The 23511-nt window shown below is 39.4% G+C and overlaps 1 protein-coding gene across 1 annotated transcript in view; it reads right to left on the bottom strand.

Annotated features, from left to right (window-relative positions):
* The window catches only part of SLC27A6 (solute carrier family 27 member 6), a 75089-nt gene extending 54011 nt beyond the window's left edge, over nt 1-21078 (bottom strand). Inside the window, exons 1-2 of the mRNA XM_055232824.2 lie at nt 19944-21078; nt 1282-1485 (exon numbers count right to left, since the gene is read on the bottom strand). Coding sequence (XP_055088799.1) covers nt 1282-1485; nt 19944-20424 — 685 coding nt within the window. The 5' untranslated portion in view covers nt 20425-21078. The remainder of the gene's footprint in view (nt 1-1281; nt 1486-19943) is intronic.
* Between the last annotated feature and the right edge of the window lie 2433 nt (nt 21079-23511).

The raw sequence follows: 23511 nt of genomic DNA, 5'->3' as shown, positions 1-23511 counted from the left end.
TTCATTTATCAAAACTGTTCTAATCATAGTAAAAAATAATTATATTCTCCAGTCTAAAAGGGATTACAATTAGGAACTGAATAGATTTTTAAAATGTAAGAAAAATTTTACTATGCAATAGTTGCTCACAACCTATGCACAAGAAATAAGTAACAGAATACTCTTACTATGTCTAAGTCAAATCACCAATCATCTTCAAACTAATAATGAAAGCCTATTTAGGCTACCATTAATACCATTCAGTTTTTCCTGGAAATCAATTAAGTTTAACATTTCTTTTGAATTCTCTTTCTTTTCTTTCTTAAGACTGAGTCTCGCTCTGTTGCCCAGGCTGGAGTGCAGTGGTGCAATCAGCTCACTGTAACCCCGAACTTCTGGGATAGAATGATTCTCCTGCCTCAGCCTCCTGAGTAGCTGGTACTACAGGTGCATGCCACCACACCTGGCTATTTTTTTTTATTTTTTTGTAGATATGGGGTCTCACTATGTTGCCCAGGCTGGTCTCAAACACTTGGCCCCAAGTAATCCTCCTGCCTTGGCCTCCAAAGTGTGTGATTATAGGTGTGAGTAGTCACTGTGCCAGACCCTTCTTTTGAATTCTCAGGCAGTTTTATTACTCTTTGTTATTGCTGTTGTTTACTTAAAATAAAGTTTATTTACTTGATTTTATTTTGTATCTTAGTCCAAACCTGCAGTGCCTTCAAGAGTTCCTATTTGTCACATGATTCAATTACCCTAACCAAAATCTGGAGAGCCAGCAACAGGTGCTTAAATTGCAGGTATACCTGGATTATGCTTAGGATTTAATAATTTACACAGGAATATAGAGAACTGTTTTCAAGTACATTAAAACACTTTTTAAATCCTAAAGAATCAGTAGAAACTATTTAAACTAATTTCTTCATTTTAGAGATCAGAAATTTGAGGATCAGAGAAGCCAACAAAGATCTTGCCCAAAAAATCAAGTATCAAGTATCATACACTGAGCAACGAGACTGGATCGAGGTGTTTGGACACTCCCGTGCCCTTTGTACTACCAAACTTTAAAAAATATTGTCAAATGGGACAAATGCCAAATGAACACGATGACTTTTCAAGTAAAAGTTAAGATAATTAATTTTCCATCCAAGTTGGAAAGTTCTAGCCTCTGAGATCCTTACATCTTCTTGCAAGCATGCGTTCTCAGATGGTTGGTCACTACCCGTGGTAGAAATTTGCCCAACACTGTTGCTTTGCAAATTTGTCGCATTCATTTTAGCCTTCAAAAGAATTGGATCATACCTGTTGTTCCAGAGGTAAAAATGTAAAGACAAGTGGACTTGAGGAGTGAGACAACATGGTGGCTGCGTGGCACGGGCTCATCAGATGACGTGCTCAGTTTTTCTTTGAGTGAAATTACACCTTGTGGAACAGAATCTTTCATCCCCCAAACACTGATATTTTCTGAGAGGCTCGGAAGGATTTCTTCTACAGTTCCAAGCAAATCTAAAAGCCAAAGGGTTGGGAAAAGGTAAGCAAACCTTAAATCTCAAACTATTCACTTTGGAGTTGTTTTGTGTATTGAAACAGGGGTAAAATGTAAATAAAATGCTGATTTCCTTCTCATGTTGGATAAGTAATATCACAGCCATTTTATGGTTCTGTTTCAACAGGACCAACTGAAAGGGAAATTTAATTATCACCTGACAGACCAATGCAAGCAGTCCAATTCAGACTGAATTTAAGAGACTCCATTATTCAAATTATGGGTTTCCCCCCACCAATTTTTAAATAAAACTATTTAAAACTCTTTCTGAATCTAAATTCAGGATAGTGCACTAAACATTTTCCTTGAAGTAAAACTTGGTAGCTAGTTATTCCAAAAGCTGTCTGTAGGTTACTCTTCAGTTCCACTGTAATGCAAAACATTCGGGAGAATCCCCTGACTGCTCTGAAATCAGAAGATCATTGTGGTTTAGAAATCATTCCAAAGCCAAAAGTTAAGTGAGTGGGGACTCCAAAATGGGGGAGGGTGGGAGAGAGAGGTGAAGATTGAGAAATTACATATTGGGTACAATGTTTACAATTCACAGTTTGGGTGATTGGCAATTTAAGGTTCAAAAAGAAAAAGGGACAAGTTTCTTAGGAAAGATCTGCTACAAGGATAACAAAGGAGCAACTGTTGAGGTGAGACTATGTTGAGTTAATCTGTGAAACTGAACCAGACCTTCTTGATTTGCCCAGTAACCCAGGAAAAAAATATCATCTGTTCAAGAGGGGAGTAGCGGTGAAAACAAGAGAGACAGAAGGTGGGACTGGGTCCTTGATGAGGAAATAATTAAGCACTGAGGTACCCAACAGTCTATGGGATACAAAAGAAACAATGTCATCATTCCTATATAGTCTTTTGTGTAAGCAAGTGAAGCATCATTTTTTTCTCCAGAGTAGACATGCATACAATTATTTATATTATTTAAATTCTTTTTAAATTCACCACTCCCTTACTTTAGCATGGATCTCTGACAAGAAGTTCAACTTTTATATTCTACATGGCAACTCTGATTTTATTTCCTTATTTCTATAATATGCTATACATTTAGAAGGTTCAAGGGATTTCTGAGTGCTATATAGGTTATCTTAAAATCTATATTAATGTCCTTGGGGATATTAAACAATAGTACCCCACTGGCCTTTTGGAGTTAATGCAAGGAAAGTCAAACATTACTGGCAACTACGAGAAGCTAAGAGATAAGAAAAAATTATTGGATCCTTCTGAGGGAGCATGGCTCTGCTGACACCTTTATTTTGGATGTCTAGCCCCCAGAACTGTAAGAAAATAAATTTCGCTTGTTTTAAGCCACCAAGTTTGTGGTACTTCATTATAGCAGCCTTAGGAAACCCATACATCAAGCTCACAAGTTGGTGGACAGTAGAATTAGTAATCTAACCATAGACTAATTAACTCTAAAATTATAAAATTACCTCATAAAAGAAATACATGGCAAAAAAAGAAAAAATAATGGTGCTAAATGTAAAACAGATACAGATCGGCCAGGCCCGGTGGCTCATGCCTGCAATTCCAGCATTTTGGGAGGCCAAAGCAGGTGGATCACCTGAGGTCAGGAGTTCGAGACCAGCCTGGCCAACATGGTGAAACCCTGTCTCTACTAAGAATACAAAAAAATTAGCCAGGCATGGTGGTGGGTGCCTGTAATCCCATCTACTCAGGAGGCTGAGGCAGGAGAATCGATTGAACCCAGGAGGTGGAGGTTGCGGTGAGCCGAGATCACGCCATTGTACTCCAGCCTGGGCAACAAGAGCAAAACTCTGTCTCAAAAAAAAAAAAAAAAAAAAAAACAGATCAGAATGCTCAAGTTCTCTACATGAAAATATGGACCTTTACACCTAAAGCAATTACATTTTTTCTAATTTTTTCAGGAAAAATTTTAAAATAATCACAAGATATATTCTGCTTTGAGTTTGAATTCAGAGTTCTGCATTAAACATTTCCCTGGAAACATAAATCAGTATCTGGTTCCCTCAAAAGGCCAACTGTCAGTCATTGGGTTAGTTCTACTATAATGCAATACATTGGGGGAAAACTCTTGATTTACTTTCGTGAAATCTATAACCCAGATTGATCACAAAGAAGCAGCAAGAGAAATATGTCAAGCGGAACTAAGCAGTTTATAAATAAGACCTGTGTGAAAGTAGAAGGCAACACAGAAATTATAATGAAGTTGATATGTGCTGGAAAGTGGGGTCATAGCCTTAAGATGTCTTATTAATTTTTATTTCTATAACAAATCTAAGGAAAATGTAAGAATCCAGGGAAAATGCCTAGTTCTACCTAACATACACACATCACGCTGCTGTATATAGATTGCTTTGGCAAAATGTGAAAAACCACCAAGGATGATAGGAGGAGTGACAAGTTAGAAACATGAAAAACTGGATAAGCAAAGGATCTAAACTTTCTTTTTTAATGTTAGTTCCAGATTTTGTTGTAATGACTCTCAGGTTTTGAACTTGTAAGTGCAAATCTCTGAACTGACTCATTAATTTCAAAATCTCTCATCTGGAATGAGAAATTCCCAGCACAAACTTTTATATGTTCTTAATGATATGTATGTCTAAATTGGGAAAATAAGTGCCAAGAAAGTTAAAATATGACTAAGTGTGGCTCCAAATCTTTGTTGGAATTCTAGAGCCCAAAGAAACTGAGTATTTACCAAGAGCAGTAATTTTTACGGCAAGAAAAAAGAAAGTGAGAAGGTTCCTAGGAATCAGAGGAGATGCAATGTCATTTCTTTCATAAGTTGCAATTAATTTTATTTAGGTGAGATGCTTAGAATTCTCAAACAGAATTTAGTGTAACCAAATTATTTCTTCAACAGTGGTAGGAAATGTAGGTGAGGATAGAGAAAGTTAAAATAAAACTTTGAAGAGTCATGTAGGGGATAAAGAATCATTATCACTGCCAGTCTTTCTTAATAAAATGAAATCTTGGCCAGGCGCCATGGCTTATGCCTGTAATCCCAGCACCTTGGAAGGCTGAGGCAAGTGGATCACCTGAGGTCTGGAGTTGAAGAACAGCCTGGCCAACATGGTGAAACCCTGTCTCTACTAAAAATACAAAAATTAGCTGGGTGTGGTGGCAGGCGCCTGTAATCCCAGCTACTCGGGAGACTGAGGCAGGTGAATTGCTTCGGCCTGGGAGGCGGAGGTTGCAGTGAGCCAAGATCATGCCACTGCACTCCAGCTTAGGGGACAGAGTGAGACTCCATCTTAAAAAAAAAAAAAAAAAGAAAGAAAGAAAAAAAATCTTTTCATGTCCTTTAACAGTGAATTCTGAATATTGTCTTGACACAAAATACCATTTGTTTAAATGCTTTAAGGGAATGACTTTGTCTCATGAGGATTTATGCTTCACTGCATTACCTGATACCTGTAGAATTATAAGCATCTCAAAAGAATGATGTGTGTTCTCCATCCTTCTGCTCACTCTACTTGGCTGCATACCATTAGGTGCTAGATACATAACTGGTTACAGAAACTGAACTTTGTACCATTTTGATCGTAAACTACTGCAAGAAAATGAGACAGCTGGATTTTCTTTTTTTTTTTTTTAGATGGAGTCTCACTCTGTCCTCCAAGCTAGAGTGCAGTGGCCCAATCTCAGCTCACTACAACCTCCGCCACCCAGGTTCAAGCGATTCTCCTGCCTCAGCCTCCCAAGTAGCTTGGATTACAGGTGCTCACCACCACACCTAGCTAATTTTTGCATTTTTAGTAGAGACGGGGTTTTTACCATGTTGGCCAGGCTGGTCTCAAGCTCCTGACCTCAGGTGATCAGCCACCTTGGCCTCCCAAAGTGCTGGGATTATAGATGAGCCACCACGCCCAGCCCGACAGCTGGATTTTCTACGACCTTTAACAAAGTCTACATTGTAGGCTTAATTTCTGTTTTCAAAGAAGCATGTTCATTCAAAAATTACATATTTTTTTCCTCCCACATGCAATGTACTTCATTAGGTGGAGTTGCAAGTACAGAAATGTTAATTATAATCCCTGCCTAAAATCCTTTAGCATTTATTTTACAAATTGATTTCTTGTTTCTTCATCAACATTAGATCTTATTCACATTTTTGAGACTGCAAAATATATGGGTAAAAATTTTATATATCCTTCTAATATGCCATTAGTATGAGTTATATTATTTATGCTGCACTAAAAACTATATTATTCTACATAAAACAAGCTAATACTTTCAAAGATATGGGATGGGAATTGATTGATTATAGTTGTTAATACATTGGTAAGCATTTCAACTTTAAACTTTTATGCACTAATTAACCTAATATGAAATTCAGCTACAAATGGTTAACTTTAGCTTTCCATAGTGCAAAGCAACATTAGAATTCAAAGCGAAATTAGAGATCTTGCCACATGCTTATAGTTACCATCCTACTATTTAAAGCAGTTCAACAGGCTTGTCACATAATACACAGGTAGCTCTGATTTCTAAGAAAATTGATGCTTAAATAGGCAAAATTATTGCCCAAGAATGGGTTCCAACTTACCCTGTGGACCCCACCGACTTAAAAACAAAAACATATGGTTTCAGCAAAACACTGGAATTCTGGATTGATTCCCTAGAGTATGGGATTTTCAGCCAGAGAATCTGGATTCAAACACCGCCTCTGACACTTGCTAGTTGTGTGACCTTGGACAAGTCACTTCATTTCTCTGAGTCTCCCTCTCCTCTTTTGAAAAGTGACTCCATACAACTTATACAGTTGTTGAGATAATTAAATGGTCTGTATAAACCATTCATTATGGTGCCTGACCCAGAATCAGTCCTCCTTAAATGGTGTCTGCAGTGGTGGTTGTTATTACTACTACTGTTGGTTGTGATGATGATGATGACGATGATGACATACAAAGAGCTCAAGCTCATTAAAGAGAAAGTTGAGGGCTAAAAAGAGGAGATCATAGACCCTGGAAAGGAGAGAAACAGATTGGGAATCCAGGTCCTTACATGGGAGAAGTGCTTCTAGTGATTCCGGCCTGTTTTGTTTCCAAGTCAGACCATGCCCTTCCTCTTCCCACCCAAAAGGGCATAACCAGGCAGGGTGAGTTGGAGCTTCATTTCTTACTTAACATAGCGAAGTTCTCGAGGAGTGAAATACAAAACTCATGAACAACAGAAGCACAAGTCTTTCTATTGCAATAACGTACTTTTTCCTGACATGATTTAACTGCCCTGAATATATGCACACAAGTTTCTAAGTGGGTTTATGTGTTTTCACTCTCAGTTGTTCCCACATTTTTGAAGTGAGCAGATTGAATATTATTATAACATAATAATATAATTTATACATTATATTATTATAACAAAAATTATACAAAAAAGAAAAAAGTCAAACACTTCATGTGATGCTATTTCTAACATGTCTTCTGTTGTCAATGAATAATTATTACTGAAATGGCACAAGAAGGCATGTTGCATATGGCTTGCTATTTTTCAGTAAGAAAGTGGTGAAATTAGAAAAGTAAATGCAGACCAAAGCAATCTACAGACAGACTCATTAGTAAGTAAATGATATATATATTTTTAAAAGGCAGTGAATACTAAGGTAGTATTTCTGCAAGACTCAGACCCCATCAGGGTTATTTCCCTCATGACCTCTTCGTTATTAACAGTAGAAGAAACCTCTTCTTTTTGGCCAGAGAAGAGCTAGCAACCTCACTCCAAACTTGTGTCTGAGAGCATTCCAACCTTGGCCACTGAGGGTTGAGAAGTAGTTATGGATGTACTGCTACTAGAGAGGACAAGAAAGCTGTTTAAAGCCAACTCACTAAGGTTGTGTAACACACTACGTGGGTTTCCCTCCATACAACAAATCTCAAATGAAGAGACCTGAGCAAAAGCGACTTCTTACTATGGGTGGCTGTCTCTGCCATTATGCAGTTAAACATAATGATTGCATCCATTTGTCGAATATAATTTATGATCCTGGTATTCTGTTGGGTTCTTTACATTTAATTCACACAAGACCCAATGATAATCATTGATCAAACCTCAGTGATACAGCCTACTACACACCTAGGCTGTATGATATATAGCCTATCGCTCCTAGGCTACAAACCTGCACACCATGTTACAGTACTGAAAACATTGCAGGCAATTCTAACACAGTAATACGTGTTTGTGTATTTAAATATATTTAAACTTAGAAAAGGTACAATAAACATAGAGTATTACAATCTTATGGGACCATCATCATGTACACATTCTATTATTGGCTTTATAATGATTTTGCCTTCTATTTTTAAGTTATACCTCCTAGAACTATGTATTCAGGCATTTCCATGTAGCTTCAAATAATAGTGTAGTTTCTTTGAAATAGAACCTTAAACGCATTGTTTTGGTACATTTTAGAAAAACTCTATTTTTCATAGGTTATACAGAACCAATTCCAAACAGGTTTCATAGGCCACGCCAGATAATGTGCACTGTGATAGGTGAAGTTTTCCATCATGGCTGGTATCTGATAACTGTCTTTAGGAATAAGCCAAAGGAAAAGATTTCAGCTAAACCACCAGGCAAATGTTACTCTTGTTACTGTCACTAACAAAAATAATAGTTGCCATGCATTCAAGGCTAACTAAAAGGCACTCTCAGTGGTTTTGGGAGACAGGTAAAGTGCTATATTTTAGAAAATGAAATGGTAAACAATTAAGTAACTTTTTTAAGGTAACACAGCTTAGTAGGTTGCACAGCAGACTCAAAACGTGGTCTCTGTGCTATATAGTCCAATGTTTCTGAGACTGTCAACTCCACTCTGATATAACTGAAAAAATACACATTCAGGCTATACAAAATATGAAAATAAAAGTTACCAATATTAAGACACCAAGTTTTTTATACACAGATAAGAAAAATATCAAAATTTTTATGATACTATTATTTCCTTCCCACATAGTCTGAAGACTCAAAATTACTTGCAGAAGTCTTATATCTGTGTATTTTGGATTAGAGCACATATCAAATGGCATCCCAAATTTCCCTGGGAAACTTATTGAAAATTAAAGTGTTTGAGATTAAACCTCGACCTTTCCCCCAATTTTTCATCTCTGATATTGCTAATATTATCTGCTGCCAAGATTATCGTCTACTGATGTATGCTTTTCTGTTTACTTAGAACAAACAGAACAATGTTGGGGTGCTTTTATATCATTTAAAATTTGTATGCTATTATCTCTACATCCTTTGGCATGTTTAGTCATAATCATAATGCTGCTGATGATAAATAAGAATCCTCGCCATTTTAAAGTATCTTATAGATTACAAAATGTTTTTATACATTATTTTTGGTGATCCACACTTACAGCCATGATAGGTAAACATTAACCTTATTTTAAGGATGAGGGAAGCCTGGTTATAGTGGGCAAATACTCTACCCAAGCTCATACATCTAGGCAAGGTGGCATGGGAACTAGAGTTCAGATTTTCTGATGCTAAATCATAAAATCCTGTAGGGCTTACCTTTGTCTTTTTCCTCCTTTCTCCTCCTGCTCATTCCCTCATCTCCATCTTCTCCCTTCCCCTCTCCTTTTCTCTTTTGTTCCCCCCACCCCTTTCCTTTTCTCTCTCACCTTTTCTCTATCCATCTACTTTGAGTACCTTTTCCACTGACCTCACCCGCCTCAGGTGCTCTATGTGTATTTATAATCATAAAGCTCTCTGCAGTCATAAAGCTCTCTTAGCCAATTCACAAACAGACGTTGATGGAGCCTCGAGGAATAGTTCAAGAACTAGGTTGTAAACTCTTGAACTGAGGAAATTTGTTTTATTCACTGCTAAATTTTCAGGACTTAGCACAAAGGAGATATTCAACAAATATTTATTATCTAGATGAATGAGTGAATGAATGGCATAATAAAAACTATGATACACATGAACACTTGCTAACTTTTAATTTACTTTGCATATTTTTGCAAAAAGTTGTCCACTCTCTACTGTTCATTTGGTAACTGGTTTTGAGGGTGGTGATATGGTTGGGATTTCCTGGTTGTGTTGATGTCAATGTTACTAATCATCACTCCCAAAAGGTACAAAGCACTTTAGACACAGTAGGTACCCACAAGGTTTCAGATTTACTTGCATATGGTATATATTTTATTCTCCATCCTTTCTTAATACACCACATATTAAATCATTATACTTATAAATAGAGACCTTTAAAAAACTATTCAATTACCCTGAACTCTTTCAATTTAGATTTGATAGTATTTTGTGGTTCAACATATTTTGAAGCATTTCAGATTTCTCTTCGTAAGAAGTAAAAATCCTGTGTCTTCTCTATAAACACAAAATAATGCGTGCAGCCTTGCACTGTTAGTTTTCATAAACTGTTACACTGAAATGGTGCAGGGCAAATGTTCTCGTTAACAATCAAGCCATTGTAATTCTCCAAATGACTTTCAACCATAAAGGCAATTGTTTTTTAAAGACTAAGAAAAAGAGTCAGAGGAAAAATAAATGCCCTTTTAAGTGTTTTTTTGTTTCTTTGTTTTCGTTTTTGTTTTTTTTGAGACGGAGTTTCGTTTCATTCTTGTTGCCTAGACTGGAGTGCAATGGCAGGATCTCAGCTCACTGCAAACTCCGCCTCCCAGGTTCAAGCGATTCTCCTGCCTCAGCCTCCTGAGTAGCTGGGATTATAGGCATGCACCACCAAACCTGGCTGATTTTGATTTTGTATTTTTAGTAGAGATGGGTTTTCACCATGTTGGTCAGACAGGTCTCGAACTACTGACCTCAGGTGATCCACCCGCCTTGGCCTCTGAAAGTTCTGGGATTACAGGAATGAGCCACCGCACCGGCCCCCTTTAAGTTTTATAGAAAGTGTTATGTATGCCGATAGATAAAATACATAGCTCATGTGAACTTTTATTATCTTACCTACATGCAATGATATCCACACATGATGTCTGTTTTACTTTTCAGGACATTTCTAAATTTCTACTTGTATTTAGTAGAAGAGACTGTTTGGCTTTTTTTTTTTTCTTTTCATTCCTAGACTCAGCGAGATCAACAATTACTTGTTACAAAAGAAAATAATTGATTTTAATAGGAAGTTTAAATGGCTTCATGGTTCAGTAGCTAGAAAAGGCAGTGTCTAAGCACTGATAATGTGTGGTTTCTTCTTTACTGGCCATGGAGACACTGACTCTGGGGTTTTTATTTATAATATCTGTTGAACATGTATTTACTGAAAGGGAATGATGCTTGAATACTGTCAGGAGCAAAAATAATGTAAAGAAACGATATGCCTCCTTACAGAGGTGGCAAGGCTGAATGTGAGAATTACACATAATGCTATCAGGTAAACATGGGCTCAAATCCTAACTCTGTCATTAACTTACTGCTAACACATAGTGATGATAATGATATTTTGGTCAATGAGGGACTGCATATATAACAGTAGTCCCATAAGATTATACCACTATGTTTTTACTGTACTATTTCTGTTTTCACTTAAAAATACTTACCACCATTGTGTTCCAATTGCCTACAATATTCAGTACAGTAATATCCTGCACAAGTTTGTAGCCTAGGAGCAATAAGCCATACCACAGAGCCTGGGTGTGTAGTTAACTATGTCATCTAGGTTTGTGCAGGTACACTCTATGATGTTCACACAACAACAAAATCACCTAACACATTTGTTTGTTTGTTTCTTTGTTTTTTGGAGTCTCGCTCTATTCCCCAGACTGGAGTGTAGTTGCACGATCTCAACTCACTGTAATCTGTGCCTCCTGTGTTCAAATGATTCTTCTGCCTCAGCTTCCCAAGTAGCTGGGATTACCAGTGCCTGCCACCACACTCGGCTAATTTTTGTATTTTTAGTAGAGATGGGGTTTTGCCATGTTGGCCAGGCTGGTCTCAAACTCCTGACCTCAGGTGATCTGCCAGCCTCGGCCTCCCAAAGTGCTGGGATTACAGGCGTGAGCCACCACGCCTGGCCCGTCTAACACATTTCTAAGAAAAGTATCCTTGTCATTAAGTGATTCATGACCGTATATACTAGATAACATCAAATAAGGTTGTAGCTACAAAATCCAAATGAGATCCCTTATTAAAAGCCCCAGGATTACTCTATAATCGTAATAGCAATCATTTAAATACACTAAAGATCTACTTAGTACATACCAGGCACTCAGCTAGCCACTTTACAAAAGATGTGTCATTTAACTCTCAGAATTATACTGTGAATCAGATGGTATCATCACCATTTTACAACTAAGTTCAGTGAGATCCAGGGTAACTGATGATATTATCCTTAACCACACAGCTAGGAAGTAGCAGACCATACATGGAATTTAGGTCTGTCTGGCTTACCTCTGTCTGAACCACGTGATTCATCTTTCTACCTCAATATACTCTCCTTGGGGGTATAATGACTTAATAGTACACCACCAGAAACATCCAATGAGAATCCAAGAAATCTGAAATTTAATGTGCTAAAAACAGTATGTTTATATTGTTCACCAATGAGACTCCAGATGCCAACAACACAGTATTTTAAGTGTAAAAGTGACTATGATCTAAGCTACATCTTATGACAAAATCTGTTAATCAAAATAGAATTTTTCATTCTCTGGAAAACATATATCTCATTTATGTTTGAAGGTATGCCAGAAAGAATGGTTGACTTCTCCAGCGACCTACTTACCAAGCCAATCAACTAAATAGTCTTGGCTTAAAACTTCAGTATCCCAAGTGGCTTTTTTAAAAACAAAAAACTGACTGTTGGTGTTAAAAACAAAAATAAGAAAACAATGCAATTAGTTATTGGCAAGCAAAGTAAAAGCTGGCACAAGTAAAATTGCAAAATTAATTGGTCCTAATTAAACAACAATTCAGTCAACAGAAAAGTCTGAATGCTCTATTTTGAGAAGTAGCTAGTCCTATGTACTTTAAGATGAATCTCTCAGGAAACTGGCTTTGGAATGTTTCCATTTTTTCAGGGACACTGTGGCCCTCTTGGTTGGCCCTTGTAAACAGAACTTACTGCTTTATCAATTATTAGCAAAACTTGGAGTTTACATTTGCTCCTAGACCCTTTCCTCCTCTAGTGAAAACAAGATAAAAATGAGTGCTCAAAAGTAAACCTTTGTGTTTTTATTGTTCCAAGATAGCTGAATAGGAACAGCACCAGCCAATAGCTCCTATCATGAGCGAAGCAGAAGACAGGTGATTTCTGCATTTCCAACTGAGGTACCAGGTTCATCTCACTTGGACTTGTTGGACAGTGGGTGCAACCCACACAGCGTGAGCAAAGCAAGGTGGGGCATCGCATCACCTGGGAAGCGCAAGGGGTCCGGGAATTCCCTTTCCCAGCCAAGGGAAGCTGTGACAGACGGTACCTGGAAACTTGGGATACTCTCGCCCTAATACTGCACTTTTCCAATGGTCTTAGCAAACAGCACACCAGGAAATTATATCCTGTGCCTGGCTCGGTGGGTCCCACACCCACAGAGCCTTGCTCACTGCTAGCACAGCAGTCCGAGATTGAACTGCGAGGTGGAAGCAAGGCTAGGGGAGGGGAGTCCACCACTGCTGAGGCTTCAATAGGTAAACAAAGTGGCCCAGAAGCTCGAACTGGGTGGAGCCCACCGCAGCTCAAACAGGCCTGCCTGCCTCTGTAGACTCCACCTCTGGGGGCAGGGCATAGCTGAATAAAAGGCAGCAGATACTGCTGCAGACTTAAACGTCCCCATCTGACAGCTCTAAAGAGAGCAGTGGTTCTCCCAGCAGGGAGTTTGAAATCTGAGAACCAACAGACTGCCTCCTCAAGTGGGTCCCTGACCCACGAGTAGCCTAACTGGGAGACACCTCCCAGTAGGGGCCAACTGACACCTCATACAACCAGGTGCCCCTCTGAGATGAAGCTTCCAGAGGTAGGATCAGGCAGCAACATTTGCTGTTCTGCAGTCTCCGCTGGTGATACCCAGGCAAACAGGGTCTGGAGTGGACCTCCAGCAATCTCCAACAGACCTACAGCTGAGGGTCCTGTCTGTTAGAAGGAAAACTAATAAAGAGAAAGGAATAGCATCAACACCAACAAAAAGGACATCCACACCAAAACGCCATCTGCAGGTCACCATCATCAAAGACCAAGGGTAGATAAAACCACAAAGATGGGGGGAAACCAGAGCAGAAAAGCAGAAAATTCTAAAAATCAGAGCGCCTCTTCTCCTTCAAAGGATCGCAGCTACTCGGCAGCAATGGAACAAAACTGGACGGAGAACGAATTTGACGAGTTGACAGAAGCAGGCTTCAGAAGACCAGTAATAACAAACTTCTCCGAGCTAAAGGGGGATGTTCGAACCCATCACAAAGAAGCTTAAAGACCTTGAAAAAAGATTAGATGAATGGCTAACTAGAATAAACAGTGTAGAGAAGACCTTAAATGACATGATGGAGCTGAAAACCATGGCACGAGAACTATGTGATGCATGCATAAGCTTCAGTAGCTGATTCGATCAAGTGGAAGAAAGGGTATCAGTGATTGAAGATCAAATGAATGAAATGAAATTAGAAGAGAAGCTTAGAGAAAAAAAGAGTAAAAAGAAACAAACAAAGCCTCCAAGAAATATGGGACCATGTGGAAAGACCAAATCTATGTTTGATTGGTGTACATGAAAGTGATGGGGAGAATGGAACCAAGTTGGAAAACACTCTGCAGGATATTATGCAGGAGAACTTCCCCTACCTAGCCAGGCAGACCAACATCCAAATTCAGGAAATACAGAAAACACCACAAAGATACTCCTCGAGAAGAGCAACTCCAAGACACATAATTGTCAGATTCACCAAGGTTGAAATGTAGGAAAAAATGTTAAGGACAGCTAGAGAGAAAGATCGAGTTACCCACAAAGGGAAGCCCATCAGACTAACAGCTGATCTCTCGGCAGAAACTCTACAAGCCAGAACAGAGTGGGGGCCAACATTCAACATTCTTAAAGAAAAGAATTTTCAACCCAGAATTTCATATCCAGCCAAACTAAGCTTCATAAGTGAAGGAAAAATAAAATCCTTTACAGACAAGCAAAGGCTGAGAGATTTTCTCACCACCAGGCCTGCCTTACAAGAGCTCCTGAAGGAAGCACTAAACATGGAAAGGAACAGCCGGTACTAGCCACTGCAAAAACATGCCAAATTGTAAAGACCATTGACGCTAGGAAGAAACTGCATCAACTAAAGAGCAAAATAAGCAGCTAAAATCATAATGATAGGATCAGACTCACACATAACTATATTAGCCTTAAATGTAAATGGAATAATGCCCCAAGTAAAAGACAAAGACTGGTAAATCGGATTAAGAATCAAGACCAATCAGTGTGCTGTATTCAGAAGACCCATCTCACGTGCAGAGACACACATAGGCTCAAAATAAAGCGATGGAGGAAGATCTACCAACCAAATGGAAAAAAAAAAAAAACAACAAGGGTTGCAATCCTAGTCTCTGATAAAACAGACTTTAAACCAACAAAGATCAAAAGACACAAAGAAGGCCCTTACATAATGGTACAGGGATCAATTCAACAAGAAGAGCTAACTATACTAAATATACATGCACCCAATACTGGAGCACCCAGATTCATAAAGCAAGTCCTTAGACACCTACAAAAAGACTTAGACCCCCAAACAATAATAATAGGAGACTTTAACACCCCACTGTCAATATTAGACAGATCAACAAGACAGAAAGTTAACAAGGATATAAAGGAATTGAACTCAGCTCTGCACCAAGCAGACCTAATAGACATCTACAGAACTCTCCACCCCAAATCAACAGAATATACATTCTTCTCAGCACCACATCACACTTATTCCAAAACTGGCCACATAGTTGGAAGTAAAGCACTCCTCAGCAAATGTAAAAGAAAAGAAATAATAACAATGTCTCAGACCATTGTGCAATCAAATTAGAACTCAGGATTAAGAAAGTCACTCAAAACTGCACTACCACATAGAAACTGAACAACCTGCTCCTGAATGACTACAGGGTAAATAATGAAATGAAGGCAGAAATAAAGATGTTCTTTGAAACCAATGAGGACAAAGACAAACCATATCAGAATCTCTGGGAAACATTTAAAGCAATGTATAGAGGGAAATTTATAGCACTAAATGCCCATAGCAGAAAGCAGGAAAGATCTAAAATCGACACCCTAACATCACAATTAAAAGAACTGGAGAAGCAAGAGCAAACACATTCAAAAGGCAGCAGAAGGCAAGAAATAATTCAGATCAGAGCAGAACTGAAGGAGATAGAGACACAAAAAAAACACTTCAAAAAATCAATGAATCCAGGAGCCGGTTTTTTGAAAAGATCAACAAAATTGATAGACCACTAGCAAGACTAATAAAGAAGAAAAGAGAGAAGAATCAAATAGATGCAATAAAAAATGATAAAGGGGATACAACCACCGATCCCACGGAAATGCAAACTACCATCAGAGAATACTATAAACACCTCTATGCAAATAAACTAGAAAATCGAGAAAAAATGGAAAAATTCCTAGATACATACACCCTCACAAGACTAAACCAGGAAGAAGTTGAATCTCTGAATAGACCTATAACAGGCTCTGAAATTGAGGCAATAATTAATAGCATACCAACCAAAAAAAGTGCAGGACAAGATGGGTTCACAATCGAATTCTACCAGAGGTACAAACAGGAATTGGTACCATTCCTTCTGAAACTATTCCAATCAATAGAAAAAGAGGGAATCCTCCATAACTCGTGGGCCAGCATCATCCTGATACCAAAGCCTGGCAGAGACACAACAAAAAAAGAGAATTTTAGACCAATATCCCTGATGAACGTCGATGTAAAAATCCTCAATAAAATACTGACAAACCGAATCCAGCAGCACATCAAAAACCTTATCCACCATGATCAAGTGGGCTTCATCCCTGGGATGCAAAGCTGGTTCAATATATGCAAACCAATAAAAGTAATCCATCATATACAGAGAACCAAAGACAAAAACCACGATTATCTCAATAGATGCAGAAAAGGCCTTTGACAAAATTCAACAGCACTTCATGCTAAAAACTCTCAATAAATTAGGTATTGATGGGATGTATCTCAAAATAATAAGAGCTATTTATGACAAATCCACAGCCAATATCATACTGAATGGGCAAAAACTGGAAGCATTCCCTTTGAAAACCGGCACAACACAGGGATGCCCTCTCTCACCACTCCTATTCAACTTAGTGTTGGAAATTCTGGCCAAGGCAATCAGGCAGGAGAAAGAAATAAAGGGTATTCAGTTAGGAAAAGAGGAAGTCAAACTGTCCCTGTTTGCAGATGACATGATTGTATATTTAGAGAACCCCAGCGTCTCAGCCCCAAATCTCCTTAAGCTGATAAGCAACTTCAGCAAAGTCTCAGGATACAAAATCAATGTGCAAAAATCACAAGCATTCCTATACACCAATAACAGAAAAACAGCCAAATCATGAGTGTTCTCCCATTCACAATTGCTACAAAGAGAATAAAATACCTAGGAATCCAACTTACAAGGGATGTGAAGGATCTCTTCAAGGAGAACTACAAACCACTGCTCAACAAAATAAAACAGGACACAAACAAATGGAAGAACATTCCATGCTCATGGATAAGAAGAATCAATATTGTGAAAATGGCCATACTGCCCAAGGTAATTTATAGATTCAATGCCATCCCCATCAAGCTACCAATGACTATCTTCACAGAATTGGAAAAAACTACTTTAAAGTTCATATGGAACCAAAAAAGAGCCCACATTGCCAAGTCAATCCTAAGCAAAAAGAACAAAGCTGGAGGCATCACGCTACCTGACTTCAAACTATACTACAGGGCTACAGCAACCAAAACAGCATGGTACTAGTACCAAAACAGACATATAGACCAATGGAAGAGAACAGAGCCCTCAGAAATAATATCACACATCTACAACCATCTGATCTTTGACAAACCTGACAAAAACAAGAAATGGGGAAAGGATTCCCTATTTAATAAATGGTGCTGGGAAAACTGGCTAGCCATAAGTAGAAAGCTGAAACTGGATCCCTTCCTTACACCTTATACAAAAATTAATTCAAGATGGATTAAAGACTTAAATGTTAGACCTAAAACCATAAAAACTGTAGAAGAAAACCTAGGCAATACCATTCAGGACATAGGCATGGGCAAGGACTTCAGGACTAAAACACGAAAAGCAATGGCAATAAAAGTCATAATTGACAAATGGGATCTAATTAAACTAAAGAGCTTTGCACAGCAAAAGAAACTTCCATCAGAGTGAACAGGCAACCTACAGAATGGGAAGAAATTTTACAATCTACCAATCTGACAAACGGCTAATATCTAGAATCTACAAAGAACTTAAATTTACAAGAAAAAAATCAAACAACCCCATCAAAAAGTGGGCAAAGGATATGAACAGATACTTCTCAAAAGAAGACATTTATGCAGCCAACAGACACATGAAAAAATGCTCATCATCACTGGCCATCAGAGAAATGCAAATCAAAACCACAATGAGATACCATCTCACACTAGTTAAAATGGCCATCATTAAAAAGTCAGGAAACAACAGGTGCTGGAGAGGATGTGGAGAAATAGGAACACTTTTGCACTGTTGGTGGGACTGTAAATTAGTTCAACCATTGTGGAAGACAGTGTGGCAATTCCTCAAGGATCTAGAACTAGAAATACCATTTGACCCAGCCATCCCATTACTGGGTATATACCCAAAGGATTCTAAATCATGCTACTATAAAGACACATGCACATGTATGTTTATTGCAGCACTATTCACAATAGCAAAGACTTGGAGCCAACCCAAATGTCCATCAATGATAGACTGGATTAAGAAAATGAGGCACATATACACCATGGAATACTATGCAGCCATAAAAAATGATGAGTTCATGTCCTTTGTAGGGACATGGATGAAGCTGGAAACCATCATTCTGAGCAAACTATCACAAGGACAGAAAACCAAACACCACATGTTCTCACTCATAGGTGGGAACTGAACAATGAGAACACTTGGACACAGGGTGGGGAACATCACACACCAGAGTCTGTCATGGGGTGGGGGGAGTGGGGAGGGACAGCATTAGGAGGAATACCTGATGTAAATGACAAGTTAATGAGTGCAGCACAGCAACATGGCACATGTATACATAGGTAACCTGCACGTTGTGCACATGTACTCTAGAACTTAAAGTATAATAATAAAAATAATAATAAATAAGAAAAAGTAAACATTTGCCACTTTATCAGACCACAAGTTGAACTGAAAAGAACTAGGAACAGTGATAGCCTTGAAGGGCTAGCCCATTTTCCGTATACTGCCTAACTCATTTTTGTTTGATATACAAATATTATATGATAAAGGTTATTTGAAAAGTTCTATACCTTAGAGATCACCAGTGTATAAATATATTTTTCCATATTGTTCTGTGAGTTTAAAAACTTTATATAAGGTACTGGTATGTATCCATTAATGTAAAATACTGAAATATTTTCATTATGGTCCTTGCAATAGATCTTCCTCTTTCTGCACCTTCCTTCCTCATTGAAGAAGACTCTGCATAAACCATTTAGATAACAGCAAATAAGTATCATTTTTCGTATTTCACTTCTATTTCATTAAGCAACCCATCTTCCTAGTTTCTTTACTAATTAGCCACTAAACCCCAGGCTTTTCTTTACAGTTCAGTAAAAATACGTGTAGCCTAAGATGTCCTAACTCCAAGGTAGGGAGAGGAGGAAGGGTAGAACTTAGTCAAAAAACACAAGGATGCACGGAAGGATCAGAAGAAGAAATAGAAGGCTCCTAGAGTCTGCCAAGAGCCCACGTTCTGGCTCACGGGTGGGAGTGCGACCTTGCTAGGCAAGTCTTAGCTTGCAGACAGTATAAAATAAGAGCAGACATGAAGAAAGGAAATCAGGTACTTTTCCATTAAACATATCTCTTCTGCAAATGTAGTCATCCCTGATAAAGTACAATTAGAGGTAGGTAGATGTGTCACAATGAAGTCAGATAACTTTCCTATTCATCATTTTGTCAGAGCTGATAAAATTTAGAACTGACCAAGTTCTCTCTCTGTGTGTTCTTGCACTCACTTTACAGGACAGTAAAACTGTCCCTGTCTCAAAATGGTAGGAAGCAGAGATTTGATAAAAGTTTTCTGAAACTACGTGCCTGAAGGGAGGAGACAGTTGTTAAACCAGCATAGAATCATAAAACTATTTTGTACTCTTAACATGCACACTTCACTCACCCAAAATATTAGTTACGAATTATCCTAAAGAAAAAAAAAAGGGTAGGAAAGTAGGTGGGTTGCCATTCTGTATAGGCAGACCACACCCCATACTCTACCTGCGCCCACCACCAGGGCTCTGGGCCCACAGGCGCGGATGCAATTCAGGAGGGAGTTGGAGCGAATGCTGGTGTTGAGAAAGGCCACCACGCAGCCCAGCTTGGCGAGGCCAAACCACACGTGAACGAAGTCCGGCTCATTGCTCATCAGCAGAGCCACCGTGTCCCCCTTTTTCAGAGAGGAATGGTTCAGGAAGACATGGGCCACTCTGCTACTCCTTTTGTCTACATCCTGATAGGTGTAGATGTCTCCCTCATAGATGATGAAAGGTTTCCGAGGTTGTCTTTTGGCATGACTCAAGAATTTATCCAGCACAGTCACCAGCTCCCCTCTCTTTTCGTACTTCTTCAGCCGAATTCTAATGAGCACCACCTTCAACACGAACCAGAAGTCATCCCAAAAGTAAGGGAACAGGAGTTTCTGCACGAAGTGCAGGACGACCATTCCAGCCCCTAGAACTGTTAGCCATGACAGAAGCATGGGGGCCGCCGGGCCAGAAGACAGCTCTGATCTCAGCCCCCACCAGGGTCCTTCTCTTCCAGGCACAGCTGTCCGCGGAGACCGCAGGTCCTCTCACTACTCAGGGCTTACACCTGAAGTTCTTGTCAGCTTTTCCGGGGCGAAGCGGGGTGGGGAGGAATCCTGAGAAACAGAATCCTAAGTTTGCACCGAAAAGGTCGCCCCAAGTGGTGCTGAAGATTAAGCTTGGGTCACTGGGCGGCTGGAGAGCAGGGAGCCTCCGACTCCTGCGAGAAACCAACACAGACCCTCAGGGGTCTTGGAATCTACAACCACAGCGCTGCGCCCTCGCCTCCCAACCGCGACAGCGGACCGTGCCCTGCAAGTTCCCCAGGACTTTCCAGCCCTCTTCTCTATGAGGGCTGAGTCAGTCAGTCCTCCCTGCTTCTGCGACCCTAAACAAACCTCACCACCGTCAGAAGAAGGTCCAGGGACAGAAGCTTTTCTCCTCTCAGGTAGTCTTTCCCGGGATCTTGAGTTGGAGGCTGAATTCGAGCTGGGAGAAGCTGGGATGATGATGACTGAGAAGCGCAGCGATTTACAGTCTCTACGCACCAGAAACCGCGCAGGGGCTCAGGACCACGCCTCGGCCCGTGGCCGCAGGGCCAGAGGGTTCCAGGGCTCCTGAGCGCCGCCCCTTTCCTGCCCCGCTCAGCCCCGCCCAGTCCCTCGGACGCAACGGGTCTCGGAGAGCTGCTTCTTAGTGACCCACGCGCCCGCTGGAAGGGGCTTGCCCCTACCCCAGCCGCAGCTCGCACTCCCAGTATCGTTAGGCTGGCCTAGTGTATCTCTCCTCCGAACCGCGGTGGGAGTGTTGCTGCCCACCTTGGGTCTCCAGGCTCAGGGCCAACCACATCCCCTGGCGTGCTGCAGCCGGAACAGCCTTGGCCCCGCCCCCAGCTTCTCCCTGGGCGCGCGTCCGGCCACCTAGGGAAGTGTGGCGCGCCGACCTGCTCACACCCCAGGGAGGAGGCCCGCCACTGGCGTCTCTGGCGGGGAAGAATGTGACAGCCCCGTGGCGGGAAACCCAGGGATCTGGAAGGCTTGGGGTCACAGGAGAACCAGGGTTGCTGGAATTGGGCGGCGCGGGGGCCCTGGCGAGGCTGATAAGGTAGAACGGTGTCGCACAAAGGTCATCCATTGAACCAATTAATAACTAGAAAATGGAAAGAAAAGAACAAACATCAAAGAAACTGCAGAGAGAGAGAGGCAGGGAGGGAGGGAGGGAAGGAATATTTAGGAACTGGACAGATCCAATAATATTTTGTAAGAAAGAAAGGAATATTTGGACACACCACAAAATTGTGCTGTTCTTTACAAATAGTATTTTTGAAAACATGTTGATAGGTTGGTTTTTACATTTATATTAGAACTCTATCGTTAGAGGGCCAAGACAGTGCATTTTACAAAATTTGGCAACAATATTGATTGATTTGAGAGCTTCAGTCGATATTCATATTTAAAAATAAAAACAAAGTTTATAATGCTATTTTCAGTCCTTAAAAGTAACAAGATTCCCCCCTACCTGAGACAGATCATTTAAAGAATTACGTCTTCAAACTAAGATGAAATTTTACTAAAGATCAAAAAACTAAACATTGCATTACACTTTTTTTCTAGCAGACAACATCATCCCAGCTGTCTGCTTTTAAGTGAGTATAAATGGTTAATTGCATGTGTTAAAATAGTTAAGGATGGCCTCACCTTGTCAGGTGTTTCTCCCTTCTGCCTCATGTTCTGCAGATGGATTCTGCAGAATAAAAGAAAAACTGATAATTCCAAAGACGAGCACCAGTTTATTAATCTGAAAATGATTACTTTGAAGTCACAGTGAAGAGCTCTTAAAGCTAAAGGAACATAGGCTCTTAAAGCCCTTTTCTGTAAATGACAAAAAAATGCTTTCTAAATTTACTCAGAAGCTCTGATCTTTTCGATTCAGAAGTATCTTTTTAATTAAGAAAATAGTATCAAGTAGTTTATAACTTAAAACTTTAGTTTACAACTTGAAAAGCATCTTTGACATTCTATTGTTTTCTCTTCTAGCTTTAGTCTAATTAAGTCACCTCCAAATAACAACATTTAAAGAGCACAAAAGAATATGGAGCAGTTGGTCTCAGACTTCTTAGTTTTAATGAGTAAAATCTGTCCTTCTCCAGTGGAAAAAATTAATACAGAAAGAAAGGTGTGGCATTTCTTTTATTTTGCTACACTTATTTTTCTTATCGTGGACATTCTAATACCATCCTAAGGCATGGAACTAAATTTTTAGCAACTACAGATACAATGAATCTACAATATTTTCAGCACCATAAATGTGAGCTTGTTTGACTTATTAGGAAGAACTACAAGTAAGTATATGTTGGGCCAGACTTTGTACTAACCCAAACCAGTTTTATGCCTGAAATCTCACCATGGAAGAGGTAATCAATGAAAAATCTTGGGACAGTTAACAGTATTGTGTATATTCCTATATTAGCCCATGTATCTGTTTCTATTTTGTCCAGAAATTTTGCATTCGCTTTCAAATGCTACCGAAGGCAGCTAAGTAAAATAGATACAATTTTTAGCTACAATAGTTTAAGAATTTTGAAATGGGAGAAATATAGCAAGAGTTAGTTGCAAGTGAGTAAATCTATCATTTAACTAAAATAAAGAGAAATAAACACATAGAAATAGTCTAGACATTCCTGCTAACATTACTTTTAACTAGGAACAGTGTGGTATTTCTCTGCTTCTCCTTTAGAAAATAGAAAGACTGTATGTTTTTCTTTAATGTTATTTGAAAATAAAAATATTGTGACTAAATGAAAATCAATGCCCAAAAAAAGTTTATTTTCAATCTACATATGGTCTCCTCAACCTCTTCTTCATTTCTGATTTGACTTTCCTCTTTAACCCACTACCAACCACCTTTGCACCCTCAGTTCTGTGGAGGACGAATTGTTTAGTGAGTAGATCAAGATAAGACTGAACAAATAGCAATATATGACAGACATGGAGCCCACAGGATTTTGCCACTATAACCTAAGAATTCTGACTCTTTGCTGT

This window comes from Symphalangus syndactylus, chromosome 11, assembly GCF_028878055.3.
Source record: "Symphalangus syndactylus isolate Jambi chromosome 11, NHGRI_mSymSyn1-v2.1_pri, whole genome shotgun sequence".
NCBI lineage: Eukaryota > Metazoa > Chordata > Mammalia > Primates > Hylobatidae > Symphalangus > Symphalangus syndactylus.
Note: the sequence above shows the minus strand (reverse complement) of the source record. Positions and strands in the feature narration are given on the sequence as shown.